The sequence below is a fragment of the Podarcis bocagei genome (assembly GCF_964188305.1).
Source record: "Podarcis bocagei genome assembly, chromosome: 7".
Lineage (NCBI taxonomy): Eukaryota > Metazoa > Chordata > Lepidosauria > Squamata > Lacertidae > Podarcis > Podarcis bocagei.
The window spans coordinates 69,701,103-69,722,692 of record NC_138132.1 but is presented as its reverse complement, the minus strand read 5'-3'; the positions used below and the strand labels follow the sequence as shown (position 1 = coordinate 69,722,692).

The 21,590-nt window shown below is 46.0% G+C and overlaps 1 protein-coding gene across 2 annotated transcripts; it reads left to right on the top strand.

Annotated features, from left to right (window-relative positions):
• Window positions 1-3,489: 3,489 nt before the first annotated feature.
• Window positions 3,490-19,529, top strand: LOC308591070 (uncharacterized protein). 2 transcript variants are annotated; one of them, XM_081201627.1, is made up of 11 exons: window positions 3,490-3,599; window positions 5,086-5,119; window positions 8,543-8,720; window positions 8,997-9,097; window positions 11,120-11,291; window positions 11,619-11,725; window positions 12,790-12,967; window positions 15,108-15,208; window positions 15,874-16,045; window positions 17,708-17,814; window positions 19,427-19,529. In XM_081201627.1, the coding sequence occupies exons 1-11, from the start codon at window positions 3,579-3,581 to the stop codon at window positions 19,429-19,431; spliced, it is 1,176 nt and encodes a 391-aa protein (XP_081057753.1). In that variant the 5' UTR covers window positions 3,490-3,578; the 3' UTR covers window positions 19,432-19,529. The 2 variants fall into 2 exon arrangements, with proteins under 2 accessions (XP_081057753.1, XP_081057754.1); XM_081201628.1 differs by lacking the exon at window positions 8,543-8,720 and having other exon boundaries at window positions 3,506-3,599.
• Window positions 19,530-21,590: the final 2,061 nt, after the last annotated feature.

Genomic DNA, 21,590 nt, shown 5'->3' with positions numbered 1-21,590 from the left:
TTAGGATGTCCCTATTTTCATCAGAGAAATATTGGCGGGTATAGTAGAATGTCCCTATTTTCATCGGAAGTTATAGAGCTATGTGACCCCCCCCCCGAGCCAAGGAGATAATTAACCTTTAGAAGACATCAGAAGACAGCCCTGTAGGTTTTTTAATGTTTGATATTTTATTATGTTTTTATGTTTGTTGGAAGCTCCCTAGAGTGGCTAGAATATAATAATAATAATAATAATAATAATAATAATAATAATAATAATAATAATAATAATAATAAAAATTATTAAGGAGTAGGACATCACTATTTTCTTTGAAGAAATGTTGGGTGGCGTGTCATTGGTTGGGCCCTGCCTCATGATCTGTTACATTTTCATTGGGAAACCTGTGACTCTCTGGATGTTGTTTGTCTCCAGTACTCATCAGCCCCAGTACAACCAGTGGTGAGGGATCATGCAAGCTGTAGTCTAGCAACATCCAAAGGGTCACAAGTACAGTGGTACCTCGGGTTACAGATGCTTCAGGTTACAGACGCTTCAGGTTACAGACTCCGCTAACCCAGAAATAGTACCTCACGTAAGAACTTTGCTTCAGGATGAGAACAGAAATCACGCTGTGGTGGCGCTGCAGCAGCAGCAGGAGGCCCCATTAGCTAAAGTGGTGCTTCAAGTTAAGTACAGTTTCAGGTTAAGAACAGACCTCCAGAATGAATTAAGTTCTTAACCCGAGGTACCACTGTACCACACGGCTACTAGCCACTATGTCTCCATTCTGCCGTCATTGTCTGAAAAACAGTTGCTAGGAATCACAAGTGATGAGAGTTTCTGTTGTGCCCAGGACCTTTTGGGGGAGCTTCTTGAAACAGATATCTGGTTGGCCACTGTGAGAATAGGATGCTGGACCCGTTCAACCACTGGTTCAGGAAGGCTCTCCTTAGGTTCTCGTGGTTCATGGTGCTATTTTAATGCTATTTAGTGCTTAGGTTCATCCTTACTGTAGTGTCAAGGTTATGCAGGAGGATTTCACAACAACATAGAGTGTATCTTCTTTCACGGCTTCCAATCCATTTCCTCATTCTCAGGCTCAAAATAGAAACAGGGGTTTCTATGAGAAACTAAGGGAAACTGAGAGATACATCCTTGTAGAGAAAAGATTATTCAGATCTGCAAGGGGAGGCAAAGGGGGATTCCAGCCTTGGACAACCAAGAAAGCAAACAGTCCAGCGGTCAAATCCTGTTGGGGCCAGAATGAAGTAGGACTGTCAGCAGAGCAGCAAAATAAACAAGCACCCTGGCCTGCCAAGACTTATGGCCCTGGGTCCAAATACACAATCACAAAAGGGCTTAATGCTCAATAGATGATATATATTTTTGGAATGATCACATACAGTGGAGGCTCCTCCTTAAGGGCAAATGGGGCTATGCCCCACCAACCTCTGCACTCAGCAGCCTCCAGCTGTCTGCCCTCTTGCTTATAATAAAAAATAGAAACCATACATGCTCTGGTTAAAACACAGTGATCCGCCTTGGAACCCTTGCCCTGTATCTCTGTATCTTTGCTTTTGAAAATGTTTTTGTAGACCCGCCAAGGAAATTAAAAAGCATTTTCATGTATGCGGCAACGGCAGCAAGAGTCTTAACAGCACAAAGATGGAGGAATGAGGAAATCCCCACTAAAGAACTGTGGCAAGAGAAATTGATGGCCTATGCGGAATTGGCGGAATTGACACATAGACCACTGTTTCCCAACCTTGGGTCTCCAGCTGTTTTTGCACTACAACTCCCATCATCCCTAGCTAGCAAGACCAGTGGTCAGGAATGATGGGAACTGTAGTCCAAAAGCAGCTGGAGACCCAAGGTTGGGAAACACTGACATAGACTATGTGACAAGGATAACTGTGACTTTAAAGAAGAATGGGAACCTTTTACGAAGTATTTAAAGAAAAACAAAATGAACTGGACTCCTTGGCAGGTTTTGAATAAACACTCCCAAATTCTTTATTGGCAACATACAGATAGATAAATTGAGGATCTTTACAATTTTACAACTTGCAGAGAATAACATGTGCTCAGAAACCAGAGAGAGGAGCTGAGGGAAGTCTGGGGGTGGGGGGGGTGAAGGCAGGTTTTTCTCTCTTTTTTTAGGGGGGAGGGGGGAAATGTGGATGATGTATTTTTGTTAAATTGTTATTTTTAAATCCCTAATAAAAAATATTTTTAAAAAGAAAAGAAAATGTGTTTGTGGGTCGTTGGACTGAAATAAAGAGTATTGTTGTTGCATGTTCAGTCCGGAGAGTTACCATGGCTGTCAGTGCCTCCTTGGGAGCTGTTGCTCCTTATAGGACACATCAGGTAGGAGGAGGAGGACAAAGTTAGAATTCACAGAACTTGTTGGAGGTTTTTAAGCAGAAGTTGGGTGGCCATCTGTCTTGGATGCTTCAGCTAAGATTCCTGCATTGCACAGGATTGGAATAGATAACCCTTGGGATTCCTTCTAACTCTACGATTCTGTCATTCTGCCTGTCATCGGCTCTGGCCATTGATGGTATAGTATAAATAATAGGTTGGGGGTGGGGGGCTAATCCTGTGACCAGGAATTTAAGGTGCTGCAAATCTCCACTGGTGCTGAGCCCCCAACCCTGGCTCAGCCAACAATATGCCGATGTATGTAACTTGCTCAGCTGGCTGAGCCAAAGCCAGTGTCAATTTCCAAAAAGAAATTTACAGAGGTGGGGGAATTTAGGTTCGATCTTAAGCCCATTCAGCTCAGTCGTGCGACCTGGCAACACGGTGTAGAGCTGAGTGACAGTGGAATGGACTCCCGTAAAAGGTGATGGATTCTCCTTCATTGGAAGTTTCTATACAGAGGTTAGATGGCCATCTGTCAGGGATTTTTTTAGCTGTGACTCCTGCAATGCAGGGGTTGGACCAGATGAGCCTTGGAGTCCCTTCCAACTCCACAATCCTATGGAAATGTCAGTAGCATGAGGGCCCACAAAGACTGATAGGTTCCTCAGGCTCCTTACTAAATGGCTGTACACACCCACCTGTCTCTCCAGATCTGGGGGGACAAAACCAAACAGCACAGTCCTAACGGGAGAGATGGAAAGCAGGGGCCCTTTCCATCAGTACTGCTGAAAGAACAACTCCATTGAGCTCCCCCTGAAATATTTCCATAGCAGCAAGTCTAATGTGCCTGGGTAGATTTTCCTGTTTCTTTCTCTATATCCGCTCTTCGTTTTCACTGCATCTTTTAGAACATAAGCCTACAGAACAGGCTGCCTCATAGGAGCCAACTTCTAGGGGCTACGAGGGCTGAGCCCCTGCATAGTTGATGGGCATTCCCATTCAAATGGTGCGTGTGCACTGCATCATGTGAGCGATTATGCAGGGCGGAGATCACCTGGCATTGGGAATCAGCTCTGTAACTGCCAGCAGTATTGGTTACCCAACTCGAAGGGAGGAATCCTAGCAATGCAGTTAGAGGTGTGGTCCCGAGGTGTATAAAAGCTTGTTGTGCATTTCTAGCTGAAGCACTGAAAGCTTGGACGGACGACAGATAGGGACGTTGCCAGCCAAGAAGTATGGGGAAGTTTCCGAGACTGGTGAGCATTGCTTGCTTGGTAATAGGGAGTAAAACAATCCTCTCGATCTGGTGCTTTAACACAAAATCCATAGTCTGTACCCTTTCCAACTGGTATGGGTGGGAAGGTGTAATCAAAGACTCATTACCATTTCTGCAACAGGGTCCCTCCAAATCTCTCTCTCCAGCCACCCAATCAGCATGAAAAGGAAACTTTTTAGTCACTGAAGTCTTCTTGTAAGGTAAAGGTAAAGGGACCCCTGACCATTAGGTCCAGTCGTGGTCGACTCTGGGGTTGCAGCGCTCATCTCGCTTTATTAGCCGAGGGAGCCAGCGTACAGCTTCCGGGTCATGTGGCCAGCATGACTAAGCCGCTTCTGGCGAACCAGAGCAGCGCACGGAAACGCCGTTTACCTTCCCGCCAGAGCAGTACCTATTTATCTACTTGCATTTTGATGTGCTTTCAAACTGCTAGGTTGGCAGGAGCAGGGACCGAGCAATGGGAGCTCACCCCGTCACGGGGATTCAAACCGCCGACCTTCTGATCAGCAAGTCCTAGGCTCTGTGGTTTAACCCACAGCGCGCCCATGTCCCTAAGTCTTCTTGTACTTGGTGCTGATTGGAGCCAAGTAGGAGTGAAAGGAGGTGAGTCAGCTGCTGAGGATTGGCTCCTCGGGTCATTCTGGAGAAGGCGCACAGGAGGAACACCAAGGAGGAATTATTTTGTATGCTCCCATATTAGGCATTTAAAAACACTGGAAACACAATTTTCACAGGAAAGGTGGACAAGCTATGTTACATACAACAGACTTTAAGGAAAACATGATTTAAGTCTCTTTGAAAGAAGATCTCAGAGCGTCCCAAATCATGTGCCCATGTATGTGTGCAGAAGATAGTAGACCTAGCTGAAAGGCAAGACATGGAGAACTACATTGTTCTTTGTAGTGCATTTCTAATTATTATTACAGTATGATTGTAAGGTTATTGTATAATCTTAGGAGGAGACATGGCTTTGACTATAATGAAGGGACCATGAGCTTCTGAATTTGCTGCCACCTTACTGTGTGGGTAAGGGACGCGGGTGGTGCTCTGGGTTAAACCACAGAGCCTAGGACTTGCCGATCAGAAGGTCGGCGGTTCGAATCCCCATGACGGGGTGAGCTCCCGTTGCTCGGTCCCTGCTCCTGCCAACCTAGCAGTTTGAAAGCACGTCAAAGTGCAAGTAGATAAATAGGTACTGCTCTGGCAGGAAGGTAAACGGCGTTTCCGTGCACTGCTCTGGTTCACCAGAAGCGGCTTAGTCATGCTGGCCACATGACCCAGAAGCTGTACACCGGCTCCCTCAGCCAATAAAGTGAGATGAGCGCCGCAACCCCAGAGTTGGCCACGACTGGGCCTAATGGTCAGGGGTTCCTTTATCTTTTACTGTGTGGATATGTCAAAATGGTGGCTTGTTGATTCTACCCCTCTTCTTCATTAAATGCATCCTCTCTCTTTCATCCCCTCAGCTTCTCCTGACTGTCCTGGTTCTCCCAGCATGTGGTAAGTGAGTGAATGTTGTCTGTCTTAGAACTTCTCCTGACAACCAGCTTCTGGAACACTCATGCGGATTTTCTTCAACAAAGCTTATGATTTAGGAGAAACTGGGACCTCTTGGAATGTTGATGCTCTGAACCCTTCCATGTAGGCTTGGGCTGTATAGGTGTGTATAAATAAGTCGTATATCATAAAGACACCATTGTCTCCACTTGCCTCATTTCCAAAGGGAAACACAGACCATAAGTGCACCTAGAACCCCTAGAATCTCATACTGCTCTCAAGACTGGTGTCGCGTATAACAGCATTCTGGGAACAGTAGTATAGTAGCCATTGTTATAACTGCAGTAAAGTAAAATGGGTTTGTTTAACTGTTACATGCCACCCCAATCTCTGAATGGTGATGTCAGGCGTCAGGGAATCAAATCCCCCCAAGGCAGGATGCCAGGAATAGATAGACCAGGAAAGTTCTTAGCAATGTCTTTTATTCACTATTCACAGAGAGAGGCTTAGAAATGCAACTTCTTGGAGTAATGGCCTTGCTCCGAGTAATCTCCACCCCGCCTTCTCTCATCAATCATTAACAGCAGCACCCACCTTACGGTGGCCGCTTAGGGCCATTTGCCTCTAAGCTCTTTGCTCTCCTACTTTCAATGCTCTCTGGGTTTTGGGAGAAGGGGGGTCTGGAATACGTTTCTGAGCACAATTCAAAATGTTGGTGCTGGCCTTTAAAGCCCTAAATGGCCTCAGTCCGGTATACCTGCAAGAGCGTCTCCACCCCCATCGTTCTGCCCGGACATTGAGGTCCAGTGCCGAGGACCTTCTGGTGGTTCCCCCACTGCGAGAAGCCAAGTTACAGGGAACCAGGCAGAGGGCCTTCTCGGTAGTGGCACCTGCCCTGTGGAACACCCTCCCACCAGATGTCAAAGAGAAAAACAATTACCAGATTTTTAGAAGACATCTGAAGGCTGGAAGCTTTTAATGTTTAATAGGTTATTGTATTTTAATATTCTGTTGGAAGCCACCCAGAGTGGCTGGGGAAACCCAGTCAGATGAGCTGGGTATAAATAATAAAATATTATTATTATTATTATTATTATTATTATTATTATTATTATTATTATCATCATCATCATCATCATCATCATCATCATCATCATCATTTCTAGTGATAACATGTCCGGCTCTGCCTCCCGCTCCTCTTCTCCCATTATTTCCCAGCTTTGCCCCTCATCTACCTCTGAGCTGTGACCTCCCACAACCCACTGCTGTCAATCTATACTGTTTTCCTCTACTCTGAAAGGTTCAGGCTGGGGAGGCAGTCTCCACAATTCCTCCTCTGCCCAGTCCCTGACAGGTGAGAGACTCCAGGGGTTCATTCATTTACCCAGTGTTTGGTTTCCTTGGAATGAAGGTCAGCAGAGTGTGTGGTGTCTTTGGGATATATGGTTTTATTTAAACATATATAACAACCTGAGCACAGGGCGGAAGTGCTCACAGCATTAACACCCCAAGGGATCTTGTTTCTCCATTAGGTTTCCTGGGGAGCCTCAAGTCCAGCTTAGGTTCAACGCATTTCTCTGTGCCTACTGCTTCCAGCATCTCTTCTTTAGCTTTCACACACCACAGCTCACAAAACCAGCCCCTCTTAGGCATATTGTTCTTCACATGGGAAGAGGGCCACTCATTTCCCTCTGTCGCAAAAGAGCAACTTCTTTAGATATGCTGAATCGCAGCACTTAACTAGCCAGACCAGAGCCATTATCTGGACAATGAAACTGGTTTGGCAGACTTCCTCTTATACATTCTTCGAGGGGACCCAAGATTCCATGACTTCTCCCCAAACTCATAGCAGTATAATATCCCGTAAACACCCAGATGTCGGGCGAAATGCTGGCAAGTGCACACCGGGGGAAAGGGGGCTGGAGTCTGACTCAGGAGAGGGGAGCAGTGATTTGTGGGGACTTGTACCAGCCAGGAGGCAGAGGGAGCTTCAGAGCTGGAGGGTGAAGCACAGGATAGGTCAGGATAGGAGGAAGAGGCAGGTCAGGCAAATGAAGGGTCAGGTGCATCCTCACCCTCTCCTGCACCACTGTCTCCTAGAACAAAGAGCAGATTGATGAGGGAAGAGCAGAGGCAGCTTCTACGCAGGTACAGTCTCTGGCTATGTGTGTACAGCCCATCAGGGGAAGATACATAAGCTGGTGGAGGGGGCTAGCTGCAAGCACTCCATAGAGCACAGGGAATAGCTGCCTGGGTCGGCAAACTACGGTGCGCGAGACAAATCTGGCCCAATTGCCCTCAAGCTCTGGCCCACATACGTTCCATAAATTGGTGATTCTGTTTGTTAATTTTTTCCCCTAATTTTTTCCCCAGCGCCATTTCCCCCCTCCCTCTTGCACACTGCAGCACCTTCTCCCTCCCTCAGCCTGGCTTCTCCCTGCCCTTCTCCCTGCCTTGTGTAGTGGAGGAAGGGGGCTGGGCTGAGCTGGCTGAGTGCGATTTTAGGCAGTGCCGCTCCAGAACCAGCCAGCCCTTTCGGGCCACTTGTTCCTCTGCCACTGCCAACAGCCTCTGCCACTCGCAAGGGCAGGCACAGGCAGTGGCGTAGCGTGGGGGGTGCAGGGGGGGCCAGCCGCACCGGGCGCAACATCTGGGGGTTAGGGTTAGGGGGCGCAAATCCACGGGTTAGGGGGCGCAAATCCACAGGTTAGGGGGCGCAAATTACTTGCCTTGCCCCGGGTGCTGACAACCCACGCTACGCCACTGGGCTCAGGAGCCATGGTTGGCAGAGCACAGCGCCGACAGCAACAGCGCAGGTAGGCAGGAGAAGAGGAGGGGAGAGGGAGAGAGAGAGAGAGAGAGAGAGAGAGAGAGAGAGAGAGAGAGAGAGAGAAGCCCCCTCCGCCAAGTGCGTGGTCCAGCCCACCCCAAGGTCTGGGGGACAGCGAACCAGCCCCTCCCAAAAAAGTTTGGTGACCCCTGCCTTACATTAAAAACTAAAGCTGTAGAAACTACAGAAAAGTGTCCACTTTTGCAAGAAAGAGTTAACCATTTGCTGTGTGCATCCCTTTGGCTGGGGATCATCTGTGAATAAAATCAAAAGATGCTACGGGGGGGGGGGGTTGGCCATGCCAGAGCATCTCAAAGAGAAGGGGAGGCTGGCAAAATATTAACTTGCTATGCACCTACATCGGTGGTCTGTCATCCGGGAACTGAGCAGACCTCAACCTGTTTGGCTTCACCAAAGTGGTGGCTTTGTGTGCCTTCACACCATACCCTGGGACCACACTTGCATTGTCAGGCACATTTTGTGAATTCAAAGACCTCTTTATTATTGTTCCTTATTTCCACTCAAAAAACTTCCCGTTCTCCAAAAGTGTATCCAGAGTAAAGGGCAGTGAATAGTTTCTCTTCGTCTCATCTCAGCTTCAACTTGCACAACTCGTTGGTTTGACCGGGACGACCCTTCAGGAGTGGGTGACTTTGAAACTCTAGCTGACCTGAGGAGGGAATATCCCACGGACGTTTGCCCTAAACCCACTGGAATTGAAGCTCAGACTGTGGAGGGAACCCCAGCGTCCAGCACTGGGCAGATCTTTCATCTGTGAGTGATGCCAGAAATGAAGAACCATGATCATCCTTGTGAGGGGAGGGGAAGTTTAACTCTTTCTCTCCTTGCCATGGACCCAAGAAAAATAGATTCTTTGAAGCTGCTCTTTGTATTTCAAAGGAAGGTTCTGATGGATCCCAGGTTCTGTTGGATCCCAGTTTAGTACAGATTATCTCTCTACAACTGCTTCTCTCTTGCTGGTCACAGTTTGGTGAGTCAGAATGCTTCTCTCTTTCTCTCCCCACAAAATTCTCTTTCTCTCCCCACTAGGTTTAACCCTAAAGAAGGATTTGCTTGTGTAAATAAGGAGCAGAAGTATTCCTGCTTGGATTACAAAGTCCGCTTCACCTGTCCCTCAAAATTCTGCTCAGGTGAGCCAACCAGGACATCTTGTGGTGAGATGGGGGAATGATCTTCAACCACTTAAACTGTGTCTGTATAACACCAAACCAATTGCTCAAAAGTGAACTGTCTTTCACTTTTATACTATATAAGAGGGCTTGCTGACATGGAACTCACAGTGTGCTCAGAAAAGGTCTTAATAAATATGCCGCCAAAAATCCACAGTGTGGAGGAGAGCTGCTTCCTCTGCCTGCTCACTTTGGCTGCATTTACACAAGAGTTTATTCCATTTCCCTGACATTTCTGCCATTATTAATTTCCGCATTGTACTTGAACTTTCACAAGGCATAAAAACCAGAAACATAGTAGAATATAGCACAAGTTCAGTGCTCATTCCCCCCCCCCACACACACACAAAAAGGGCTTCTTCTGGAAGCAAATAATACAGAAATGAGCACTAAAGTGGCTTTTACATCATATGAAACCTCAAATGGAAAATAACAGTTAGAGAAACAGTCTGGAAAACAGAACAAACGTCCATTTGATAGCAGCCTAAGTCCTCAAAACAGACCCCTTTGAAATGAATGGGCCTGTGTTAGTCATCATGACTATTACCTTTAGTGGGTCTACTCTGAGTAGGACTGACATTGGCTACAACGCTCAAAACAGGACACCCACCATCCCCCTTCTTCTGAGCTGAAGAGTGCTGCAAAGTGCTTCTCTTGGGGAGCAATCCATTTCACATCTGGAAGCTGACCCGGGGCTGTCAGTTGACTCTTGCTTTGACACTGGAGACAAGATAGCATCCTCCGGTTTGTGGTGAGGGAGAATGGCAGCATCCTTGATCAGCAGGTACAAGGTAGGCAGGGCAGGACTTAACACCTCTTCAGCAGAGGGCAATGGTTGGATTTTGCTGCTGTTGCTTCTGCCTGGAGCAAGAGTGGCCTCGCTCCACCCAAAGGCACCCCAGTCCTCTGTGTTTGTATGTGGAGTCACATTTTCCTCCTGATAAAATATTGCAACCTGAGTATATGGGGGCAGGGGTGGGAAATATACCAGCCCTGTAATATTAGGGAACTATTGCCTGTGGTTGTGGAAGAACAAGCGTGCCCGTGTTGCACAACCAAACATTTGCTCCCGTAGTTCCTTTTTCCTTTTCCTCGTGCCCTTGTAATGTGGCAAGAAAGGAGCAAACGTGACAGTCTGTGTGTAACAGGCCTCACAATGCCTCTGTGGTCACAGAGGACAACCCCCTTTACTCCCCTGCTGAATCCCCCAGTCAAGCAGGACTGGAACCAATAGGGAACGTAAGCAGCTGACTGGTACTGAGTCAGACCCTTGGTCCATCTAACTCAATATTGTTTGCACTGGCTGCCAGCAGCTCTCCAGGGTTTCAGACAGGGAGCACCTCCAGTCTTACCTGGAGATGCTGAGGATCGAACCAGGGACCTTACGCATGCAAGGCAGGTGGCCTGCCACTCAGCTATGCTTGCACAGCTCCTGTAAGGCTGATATCAAAAGATGGCATTGTTGGGCGCTTGCTGAAGCCCACCACACTGCAAGGGCCTCCATCTCCCTGCTGATTCCCCTCTGTGCTGCCACTGCCCATCCACCTGCCCTGCTTGAACCAGCAAGGAGTGATAAGGATGGAGCTAGCAGCACAGGGAGGGGCTTGGAAGGGCCCCTCACAGGTTCAACGGGTAAGTGAATGACCTGGGACACTGTTGAGCAAGTGGGTCCACTCAAAGAGCAGGGTGGCACTGAGAATGGTGTTCCTGCTTGCCTTTGGAAGAGCTGGGCATGGGCAAAGGGCTGCAGCATCTGCACTGCTTGCAAAAGGTCCCAGGTTCAGGCCCTCGCATTTCCAGGTATGGTTGGGAAAGACTTGGAGAGCAGCTGCCAGTCAGTGCATGCACTACTGGGCTTCATGGAGTGATGGTCTGACTCAGTATCAGGCAGCTTCCTGTATTCCCATGTTCCATCTTTCTTGTCCTCACATACCTGCAACAAACACTCGTTTAAGTCTTGCCTTGCCTTTCCCCCTTCTTTAGGATGCACAACTCGCTGGTTTGATCGGGATAATCCGTCTGGAAAGGGAGACTATGAACTCCTTTCCAATCTGCGGAGCGAATATCCTGGTGGGATTTGTGACAAGCCCCTTGCCATCAACGTACAGACTGTGGACGGGAGACCTGCATTGAAGACAGGGCAAAGATTTTCAGTGTGAGAAGACACTTTTGTTGATGGCTGTGATTTTTTTTAAAGATGCCAGATCAGACCATGCACTTGTGTTCTTGCTCAGAGATGTATTTTTCTAAAATCCTTGTGATACATAATTTCTTCTCTTTCCAAAGGTGGGCATGGATTCCAGAGCTGAGAAGGGATCCTATAGCCCCCGGAGCCTTGATTAAATTCTAACACTTACTGGTTCCAGGACTTGAGAAATGTCTAGCACCCGCAAGCTCATAACAATACTCAACTAAGATGGGCACAAGTATATCTGTAACTGTCATTCCATACAGCACAACTTTTTATCCCTCTCTTATGCAGGTATGACACTACTAGAGGCTTTGCCTGTGTCAACATTGAGCAAGTACCTGGTCAGTCCTGCCTAGATTATGTGGTCCAATTCACTTGCCCAGAATCCTTCTGTTCCGGTGAGTGCTGCTATCATAGCTGTCAACTTTTCCCTTTTCTTGCGAGGAATCCTATGCAGAATAAGGGAATAAGGGAAAACGTTGACAGCTATGGCTGCTATGTATTGATGAGATGTTCTCAGTGGGGATGGGGGTTCTTACCTAAAGGTGGAGGAGCTATTTTGTGGTTCGCCTCAGGTGCCAATCTATCATAAAGACACCATAGTCTCACAAAACCAGCCCCACTAAGGCCCATTTTTCTCCCCACGGAAAAAGGCCCACCCATTTCCTTCTATGGCAACAGAACAACTTCTTTGGATATGCTAAATCATGGTGCAGTGGTACCTCTGGTTATGAACTTAATTTGTTCCGGAGGTCCATTCTTAACCTCAAACCGTTCTTAACCTAATGTACCACTTTAGCTAATGGGGCCTCCCGCTGCCGCCGCACTGCCAGCATGCGATTTCCATTCTCATCCTGAGGTAAAGTTATTAACCTGAGGTACTACTTCCGGGTTAGCGGAGTCTGTAACCCATAGTGTTTGTAACCTGAGGTGTTTGTAACACGAGGTACCACTGTACTTAACTAGCCAGCTAGAGCCATTACCTTGACAAAGGAACTGGTGTGGCAGGCTTCCTCTTATACATTCTTCCCTGGCAGGTTTGGAAGGGACCCAGGGCTTCATCCAGTCTGACCCCCTGCTCACCAAACACATAATGGTATAATGCCCAATAAACAAGCAGCTCATAGCTGTACATCTTGAATATAGTAGAAAGATGGTACAATGGAGTGCAGACCATTCCAGCGCATCTCAGAAAGAAGGGGGTGGTGACACAATATCAGCTTGCAATGCACCTACATAAATGGTTTCTCATCCAAGAACTAACCAGACCTGGTCCTGTTTGGCTTCACCATTTTGTGCCTTCACACCATACCCTGGGACCACACTTGCATTGTCAGACACATTATGTGAATTCAAAGACCTCTTTATTATTGTTCCTTATTTCCACTCAAAAAACTTCCCGTTCTCCAAAAGTGTATCCGGAGTAAAGCGTCATGAATAGTTCCTCTCTGTCTCACCTCAGCTTCAACTTGCACGACTCGTTGGTTCGACCGGGACGACCCTTCAGGAGTGGGTGACTTTGAAACTCTCGCTGACCTGAGGAGGGAATATCCCACGGACATTTGCCCTGAACCCATTGGAATTGAAGCTCAGACCATGGAGGGAATCCCAGCGTCCAGCACTGGGCAAATCTTTCATCCGTGAGTGGTGCCAGGACAGCATTAGGGAATTAATTGTTACTGAGCAGCCTTCCAATGTTTCTGTTATGTGTCAGTTGGCCCAACTAGGAATGTGGGAGGAATCTGTTGGAAGCAGATTATCCAGTGGATTTTCTTCCATCTGCCCACAGACTCTTGCTTTGAATGCTGTGTGCTAGGGGTCACCGAGCTTTTTAGACCTGGTGGCACATTTGAGAGAGTGCTGAGGATACCATGGGTGGGTGGCATAAGACAACATGGCTGTCATGGGGAGCATGCCATAGAGAGATACAGTCATTGTGGATTTGCCACCCTCGCTCATGGGTGATGTCACACTTACCATGAAAAGTCATCTATGTCTTGCTGGTCCTGATTTCCGAAATCAGGACGCTTTGCCAAAATGGGAAGAACCATCTGGACTTGCACCCATCCCCTGTATCTTCATCTTAAAGTTTTACCTCACTCCCTTCCCAACCCCAGTGTGGTTTATTTGAGGTGTTGGAAATCTGTAAGGATTAAACTGTGGTTCTTGGGATACTTTGGGGGTAGGTATGCAGCCATAGATTAGCTTGAGCATTATGTTTCAACACAAGAACACTTTCTGAACAGAACACACATTTATGAAATAATGTATTGCAATCAGAAAGGACTTGTTTTTGCACAGCTGGTTCTTCCTGCCTAAGTGCAGAACCTTACATTTGTTCCTATTGAAATTTATTTTGTTAGCTTGGGCCCAGTTCTCCAATCTGTTAAGGTCATCTTGAATCCCGATTCTGTCTTCTGTGGCAATAGCTACCCCTCCCAGTTTGGTATCATCTGAAGATTGGATGAGCATCCTCTCAATTCCTTCATCCAAGTCATTCATAATGGCATTGGACAACAATGGGGCCAGGACAGAACCCTGTGGCACCCCACTTGTCACTTTTTTCCAGGATGATGAAGAACCATTAATGAGCACTCTTTGGGTTCGGTCAGTCAACCAGCTACAAATCCACTTCACAGTTACCTTATCCAGCCCACATCTTGCTGCAACTTCTCTGCAAGAAGAAATCAAGAGTGGATATGGTTATAATTGCAACCATATAGGGCTTTGTGCTGGCATGTCCAAAGTCCTAACCCAGCCCACTGCTTGGTCTAATCCAGCCTCTGTGGCAGTTTATTTCCTGGGGTAAAATCCTAAAGCTCAACAACTTTGGGGTAAAACCGTAAAAAAGCTCAACAACTTCAATCCAAAAAAAAGCTTAACAACTTTGGTCGGCCCTCACAGCCCTTCACTTTATCAAATCTGGCCCCCTTTGAAAAAAGTTTGGACCCCACTGGCTTTGTGATAAGTCACTTGATTGACTTTGTCATCAAGGTGCCAAAGGACACCTTACTGTAGAAGTTTAACAGAGCTACCCTGCTGAAATTCATTAACTTTGAAAAAAAGCATGTAAAGAAAGCAACCAATTTGTAAATATTTGTTGATGGCTAAGTATACATACATTTTCACATCAGCAGACTACAAAATAGAAAGCACTTTATCAAAGGAAAGCAAGTGCAGTGGAATAGAAAACACCAGGGGAATGTATGACTGAATATCAAAATGGATTAAGACACCCAGCCGATCCCTAGCCGTTATTCATACAGATATCGATGACTCCTACCCAAATTAGCACGTGCAATATTCCATTGCATGTGTGATTCAGTGAAAGTGTTGCTGCAAAACGTAGTTGTGAAGCAATAACAACGGCTGTGATTTCAAATTGCTCTGATTGTTTTACATGAAAGAATACATGTGGCAATCAGTTCTCTTGTTGCATCTCTTCTTCCCTAGCAACACAGGGACAGACTGAATGAAAGAACTCCTGGCTTGATGCTGTCAAGGACGAAGAAGACATGAATGTTATTAGTGTGCTTGTTAACATTACATAGATTGTTATGTGAATGGGGAGGCATGATCAGCCTTGGGAGGGGAAGTTTTTCTCTCCTTGCCATGGACCCAAGAAAAATCGATTCTTCAAAGCTGCTCTTTGTATTTCAAAGGAAGGTTCTGTTGGATCCCAGTTTAGTGCAGATAATCTCTCTACAACTTCTTCTCTCCTTCCTGGTCACAGTTTAGTGAGTCAGATTGCTTCTTTCATTCTCTTTCTCACCCCACTAGGTTTAATACTAAAGAAGGATTTGCTTGTGTAAATAAGGAGCAGAAGTATTCCTGCTTGGATTACAAAGTCCGCTTCACCTGTCCCTCAAACTTCTGCTCAGGTGAGTCAACCAGGACATCTTGTGGTGAGATGGGGGAATGATCTCCAACCACACCATAATAAGCCATGCCTGTATAACACCAAAACAATTGCTCATAAATTAAAAGCAGGAATCTTTAGTTTATATATGAGGTGTTGCTGACATGGAACCCACTCCTTTGTTAAACATACCCCCTTAAACATGCCCACATCTCATTGGATGGCAGTGGTTGTATTAAAAAAAGAAGGTGGCTGCATTCACACAATAATTTATTCCATTTTCCATAATTGTTTATTTGCATGTCATATCAGAGCATTCAAATGACATAATTTAGTGCCCAAATGTCTTGGGCAATCCATCTGCTCCACATTTTACTAAGGGCAAAAGAGCAGGTGTTCCTCTTTCCTGCAACCCACTTCTGCACTAGTGACAAGATAGTATCCTGCACTGCATGGAGGGTAGTGGTAGCAGCAGGCTCGATTAGGGGATGGAGGATAGGCACTGTGGGTGCTACATCTATCCTTCAACAGTTAACAATGCCTGGGGGGTTCACTATTGGACTTCACGGAGTGATGGTCTGACTCAGTATCAGGCAGCTTCCTGTGTTCCTCTGTTCCAACTTCCTTGTCCTCCCATACCTGCAACCAACACTCATTTGAGTCTTGCCTTGCCTTTTCACACTTTAGGATGCATGACCCAGTGGTTTGATCGGGACAATCCATCAGGAAGGGGAGACTATGAACTCCTTTCCAATTTGCGGAGCGAATACCCTGGCAAGATTTGTGCTGAGCCCCTTGCCATCAACGTACAGACTCTGGATGGGATTCCTGCCCTGAAGACAGGGCAAAAGTTCTCAGTGTGAGAAGACACTTTTGTGATGGTTGTGAACTTTTTTTACAGGTGTCAGATAGGGTTTCATGTATTGCACTCTAGCTTAGAAATAGGGAACCTTTTTCTATTCCCAAACTCGGCCCTCCAGATGTTTTGGGACTACAACTCCCATCATCCCTAGCTAACAGGACCAGTGGTCAGGGATGATGGGAGTTGTAGTCCCGAAACATCTGGAGGGCTGAGTTTGGGGGTGCCTGATCTAGACTGTCAAATGTGACCCTCCAGGCCCCTCAATCTGGCCCTTGGAACTCTCTCAAGCCGTATCCTCCACCATCCCTGCTTCACACCCTCTTTGGTTGTTTTTTTCCAGTTTCCCTGGCTCCTTGAGCTGCAATGATGCCTCTTATTTAACTGGGTGGAAAGAGGTGTCCCTTGCAACAAGTGTCCATTCAGCATTGCATTTACACTCGCCTTCTCCTTTTTCTTTTGATGCTTTGTAACTGTTTCCTACCACTTTTTACATTGTGTTTTGCATATGATGTTGGGGCATACATGGAAGGTGATTAGTGAACGGCAACAATTAAAGAAATGTGTTTGTGCAGAGGAAACTCTGGCTTCTGCACGGTTGGCAAGAGTCTTGTCTATTGTGCTACTCATTTCACCTCTCGCTCCGCCAGCCAGTGGCTTGTGGCTCACACCCTCCTTGCATATTTCTGCTGGCTGGGATGTATCCTTGCACTCTAATAATGCCTCTTGCTTGTCTGGGTGGAGATGCAGCGGTTAAAAAAACAAAGGGAAAATTGACTTCAGTTGCTCTGTTCAGTTCTTCTGGCCCCCACCTGCCAATAGCAAATGACTCCTGGAATTTTGTTCATAAGGGAATGTATTTGTTTTTATTTACTTTACTGATTAAATAGTGTGTGTGTGTGTGTGTGTGTGTGTGTGTGTGTGTGTGTGTGTGTGTGTTTTAAATGTTGCGATGTATGGTTTCTTCGTTTTCCAAAGTGCAGAGATGAGTGTGGCTCCTATTACATAGCCAAAATGTAACTAAATTAAACATAGATGGCTCAGTTGGTTAGACTGTGGTGTTGATCATGCCAAGGTTGCAGGTTTGACCCCTGTATAGGACAGCTGCATATTCCTGCCTTGCAGAGGGTTGGACTAGATGATCCTCGGGGTCCCTTCGGACTCTACAGTTCTATGATTACTAAATTAAACTAGGGCCAGGGCTTTTTCAGTACTGGCCCCGACTTGGTGGAACACTCTGTCACAAGAGACTAGGGCCCTGCGGGATTTAACATCTTTCCGCAGGGCCTGCAAGACGGAGCTGTTCCGCCTGGCCTTTGGTTTGGACTCAGTCTGACCCTTATGTTTCCCTCCCCTTATGGTTTTGATTTATGGGCTACTATTAAAATGAGGCTGCATTTTAAATTATATTTTAACCCATATTTTAACCCGTATTTTAATTAACTGCCCCCCCTTCCTATTACATTTTATTGTAATTTTATCAGTGTTAGCCACCCTGAGCCCAGTTCTGGCTGGGAAGGGTGGGGTATAAATAAATTTATTATTATTATTATTATTATTATTATTATTATTATTATTATTAAATTAAGGTGTGGAAAATAACACCTGTAACATGCAATTTCATACAGAGTGCTTCCCCCCCCCCAACCTGCTGTTATTCAGGTATGACCCTACTCAAGGCTTTGCCTGCATCAATGATGAGCAAGAATCTGGTCGGTCCTGCCATGATTACAGGGTCCAGTTCACATGCCCAGGATCCTTCTGTTCTGGTGAGTGCCACTATGAGTTGATAGGATATTCTCTACTGGGAGGGAGTGGGCAGTGGGGATGGCAAACCTCCTTAATGATTGTTTTGCCAAATAATAGTAATAATTTATTATTTATATCCCGCCCACCTGACTGGGTTTCCCCAGCCACTCCGGGCGGCTTCCAGCAAAGTTTTAAAATACAGTGGTCTGTTAAACATTAAAATATTCCCTAAACAGGGCTGTCTTCAGATGTCTTCTAAAATTCTGCTAGTTGTTCTTCTCTTTGACATCTGGTGGGAGGGCGTTCCACAGGGCGGGTGCCACTAACAAGAAGGCCCTGTGCCTGGTTCCCTGTAACTTGGCTTCTTGCAATGAAGGAACCACCAGCAGACCCTCGGTGCTGGACCTCAGTGTCCGGGCAGAACGATGGGGGTGGAAACTCTCCTTCAGGTATACTGGACCAAGGCCGTTTAGGGCTTTAAAGGTCAGCACCAGCACGTTGAATTGTGCTTGGAAATGTACTGGGAGCCAATATAAATCTTTCAAGGCCGGTGTTATGTGGTCTCGATAGCCACTCCCAATCACCAGTAGGAGATGGTTCTTTTAAAATTAGAATCAGAAGCAATATAGACACAAGTGGGTGAGAAGGTTACAGATTTTATTGCAAACAGCAAGCAAAATGTACATTACCAGGCAGCACTTTGATCTGCTACTGAGAAGCCCTGAAGAAGTGGCAAAGTGACCTCCAGGTAGCTTTTGATGCACAGCACTGTGGCCAACAGCCTGTGGTGAACTTCTGACTGGCATGCCCCAAAACGAGATATTTTCTAGATACTGTGTCCTGTTAGGGCCAATACAGGCTCAACTACAAGCTCAAAGACAAAAAGCCAGGCTATACATCAAAGGCTTTTACTGACCAGTGCCAACAGTCCACACATCAAAGACCTTTTTACAAAGGATAGAGAAAGTAATAAAACATAAGCAGAGACAGGAAGAGATAACCAGAGACAGGAAGAGTTGACCATGCCAGATCACTTATCTCCTCGAAATTACAATAATCTTCTGCATTATCCACACAATGATATATCTATAAGTAAGTGATTGGTTTCAGCTTCCTGACCGGGTGGGCTTTTTTTTTTGTGGTAAATATTTGATTTTTCTGAACATACAAATAACAAACATCAACATAAAACTGAACCACAAGACATCTGCTGTAGCAGTGTTCATTGTGAACATCTTGGAATGGTTTATACATTATAGTGGGGGGGGGTTAATCTTGCTATTTTACCATTGTGAATAAATAAATAAATAAATAAATAAATAAATAAAAGTCTGCCAATTTTAGAGCGTTTTAGTTGCCATAGGAATAGGCGACAGACGGAAAAGGTGAGTTAAAATGTGGTACGCTATTCATTTCCATGGAAGTGGGTTTTTTCCCCCAAGCCAGGATGGATTTATGTCGCTCCGTATTTGCAAAGCTTTTAAATTATTAGTTTTCATAAATGGTCTGTAATTGTGTTTTTCTACCACACCCAAATATTTCATGGCTTGGCCATGACTTGGTATACCTGCGTTGTCTATTTTGTTTATTTTTGTGATCTGAATTAAAGCACAGCATTTCTGATTTCTTTAGGCTAATCTGAAGGCCAGACCTTCTGCATCATTCTTGCCATGAAAGGCATTGCCTTCTTTTCTTAATTGTTAATTCAATAAAATCAGTGTGTCGCCAGCAAACATTCCTATGCAGCATTGTGGGTGATTAATTTGGACTCCTGTTGTTTTAGGGTCATTTCTAATTACTTCAGCCAGTGGTTGCAAATGAATAGCACCTTTGCCCCCCCCCGGGCACGAAAAAAAAAAATGTGATCCTCAGGCTAGAAAAATTTCCCTCCTCTAGTCTGGGCTACTCCACCCTCAATTCTCTCTGCCCTACAACATTTTACAGCCTCTTTAACTTCAGTGCTTCTTGTTCCTTTCCTCAACTCTCCCTCACAATACGTTATAAACAGGCCATTCAGCAATGCCAGCAAGTTCCACCTGAATCTTCTCCTTCTTCTTTTTTAAAAGATCTCCAAAAGGTGTGTTATAGGCATTGTAATTCATGGTTGCACAAGGTTGCATTTAACTTTCCAAAATGCAGAACTGGAGAAAGTCAATTTGCACTTCCCAATTGAGTCTTCGCTGAGTCAACTATTTCCTTCTGTGATGGGAAAGTGATCTGCAAAGCTTCACATTCTTGGGAGTCGTGTGCAATTGTTACCGCTGTCTCATATTCTAGGTGTCCCCCTGACTATTTACTGGGGAAAACTGGGGAAGGGTCCCAGTTCAGTGGGCCGAGCAGATGCTTCAGGTACACCTGTCTGAAATGCTGGGCAGCTGCTGCCAGCCGGTATGGACCACAGATTAGGAACCCCTTTCAGCCACCTGAGGACAAAGGCCACTGATGGGCAGGGACAGAGGTAAAACTGGGTGGAGTAGTGGGTATGATTCTTACCTTTTACAGTAGCTACATTCCAGCCTCACAAAAACCAAGAGGTTTATACATGCAGACACATCTCCATCCACCATCCAGGCAAGCATGGGGCATTATCACAGTTCAAAGACACATTTCACCCAAGCAAAAGCGCTTGAGGAGGGGAGGGGGAGTGAGGGGTGTTCCCACTAGGAGGGAGCCTTTCCTAGGCAGAGGCCCATGGGATGGAGAGAAAGGCCTGGACAGCCACATTTGAGTCCATGCACCTGAGAAACTAATGTGCTCCACCACAAGAAAGAGTTTCAAAGCTTTACTGAGAACAGTCTTTAAAACAGTTACAATTAAATCTTACAAGATACAAAGGAACACATTGTTGTTACACAAGCAAGCAATGTGGTCCAGTCTTTTTTTAGGTCCTAATACTGTATCCACAGCAGTGGCCAGAGGAGAAATGACTGTTAGGAGGAGCACAAACAGAAGAAACACAGTTGTGCAACTGTAGCAGCAAAACTAGACACCTGTATCTGCTCCACCTGCAATAAAACTAGTCTCTCCCATATAGGTCTGTACAGCCACAGCAGGCGCTGTAACTCTCCAACAGTTTGAGTTAACCCCAAAGGGGCATTCTTCCATTGTCTCCCGAGACAGACAGATGTCAACAACAGTTCAATACAATTTTCTTCTCTCTACTCCCAGAGAGAGATCCTAAGCAACTTGCTTGTATCATCATTGTGGAGCTTAGCTTCTATTGCTGTTACTGCTGGCTCCACCAGTGACTAAAGACACTGGGCTTATCGGGTTTCATCTCCTGTTGTTAAAGATCTCTCGGTTTTCCAAAAATGAGTCATCACTTAGCCTAATGACTGAAAGGGAAACATCCGGCCTTTTCTGCTGCATTTGCCAGAGTGAAACCTCCCATGCCTAATGGAAGCCTCCCATTGCAAATGCAAACCTTACAGCGTAGCATTTCAAATACAATGCACTCAAGCATAACATTAAATGTGTATTAAACTGATATCTTTAACACCTCAGTGCTTTTGCATGGAGCAGGTGCTTTTGCATGGAGAAGGTCCCAGAAGCAAGGGGGACCAATGGCCTGATTCTGTACAATGAAGCCCTCCAGGACCCCTGCCAGATACACCCATCTCTGGCCCTGCTCCACACTCTCCTCGATTGCTTTTTACCTGGCTTGAATGTGTCACTGAACTGTGATAACGCTTCTTGCTTGCCTGGATGAAGGACGGACAGACTGTGAGCATGTTGCTCTGACTTTTGATGACTAAGTGTGTAAGAGTCACATCCGTCGTGTTGCCCAATTTTGTCT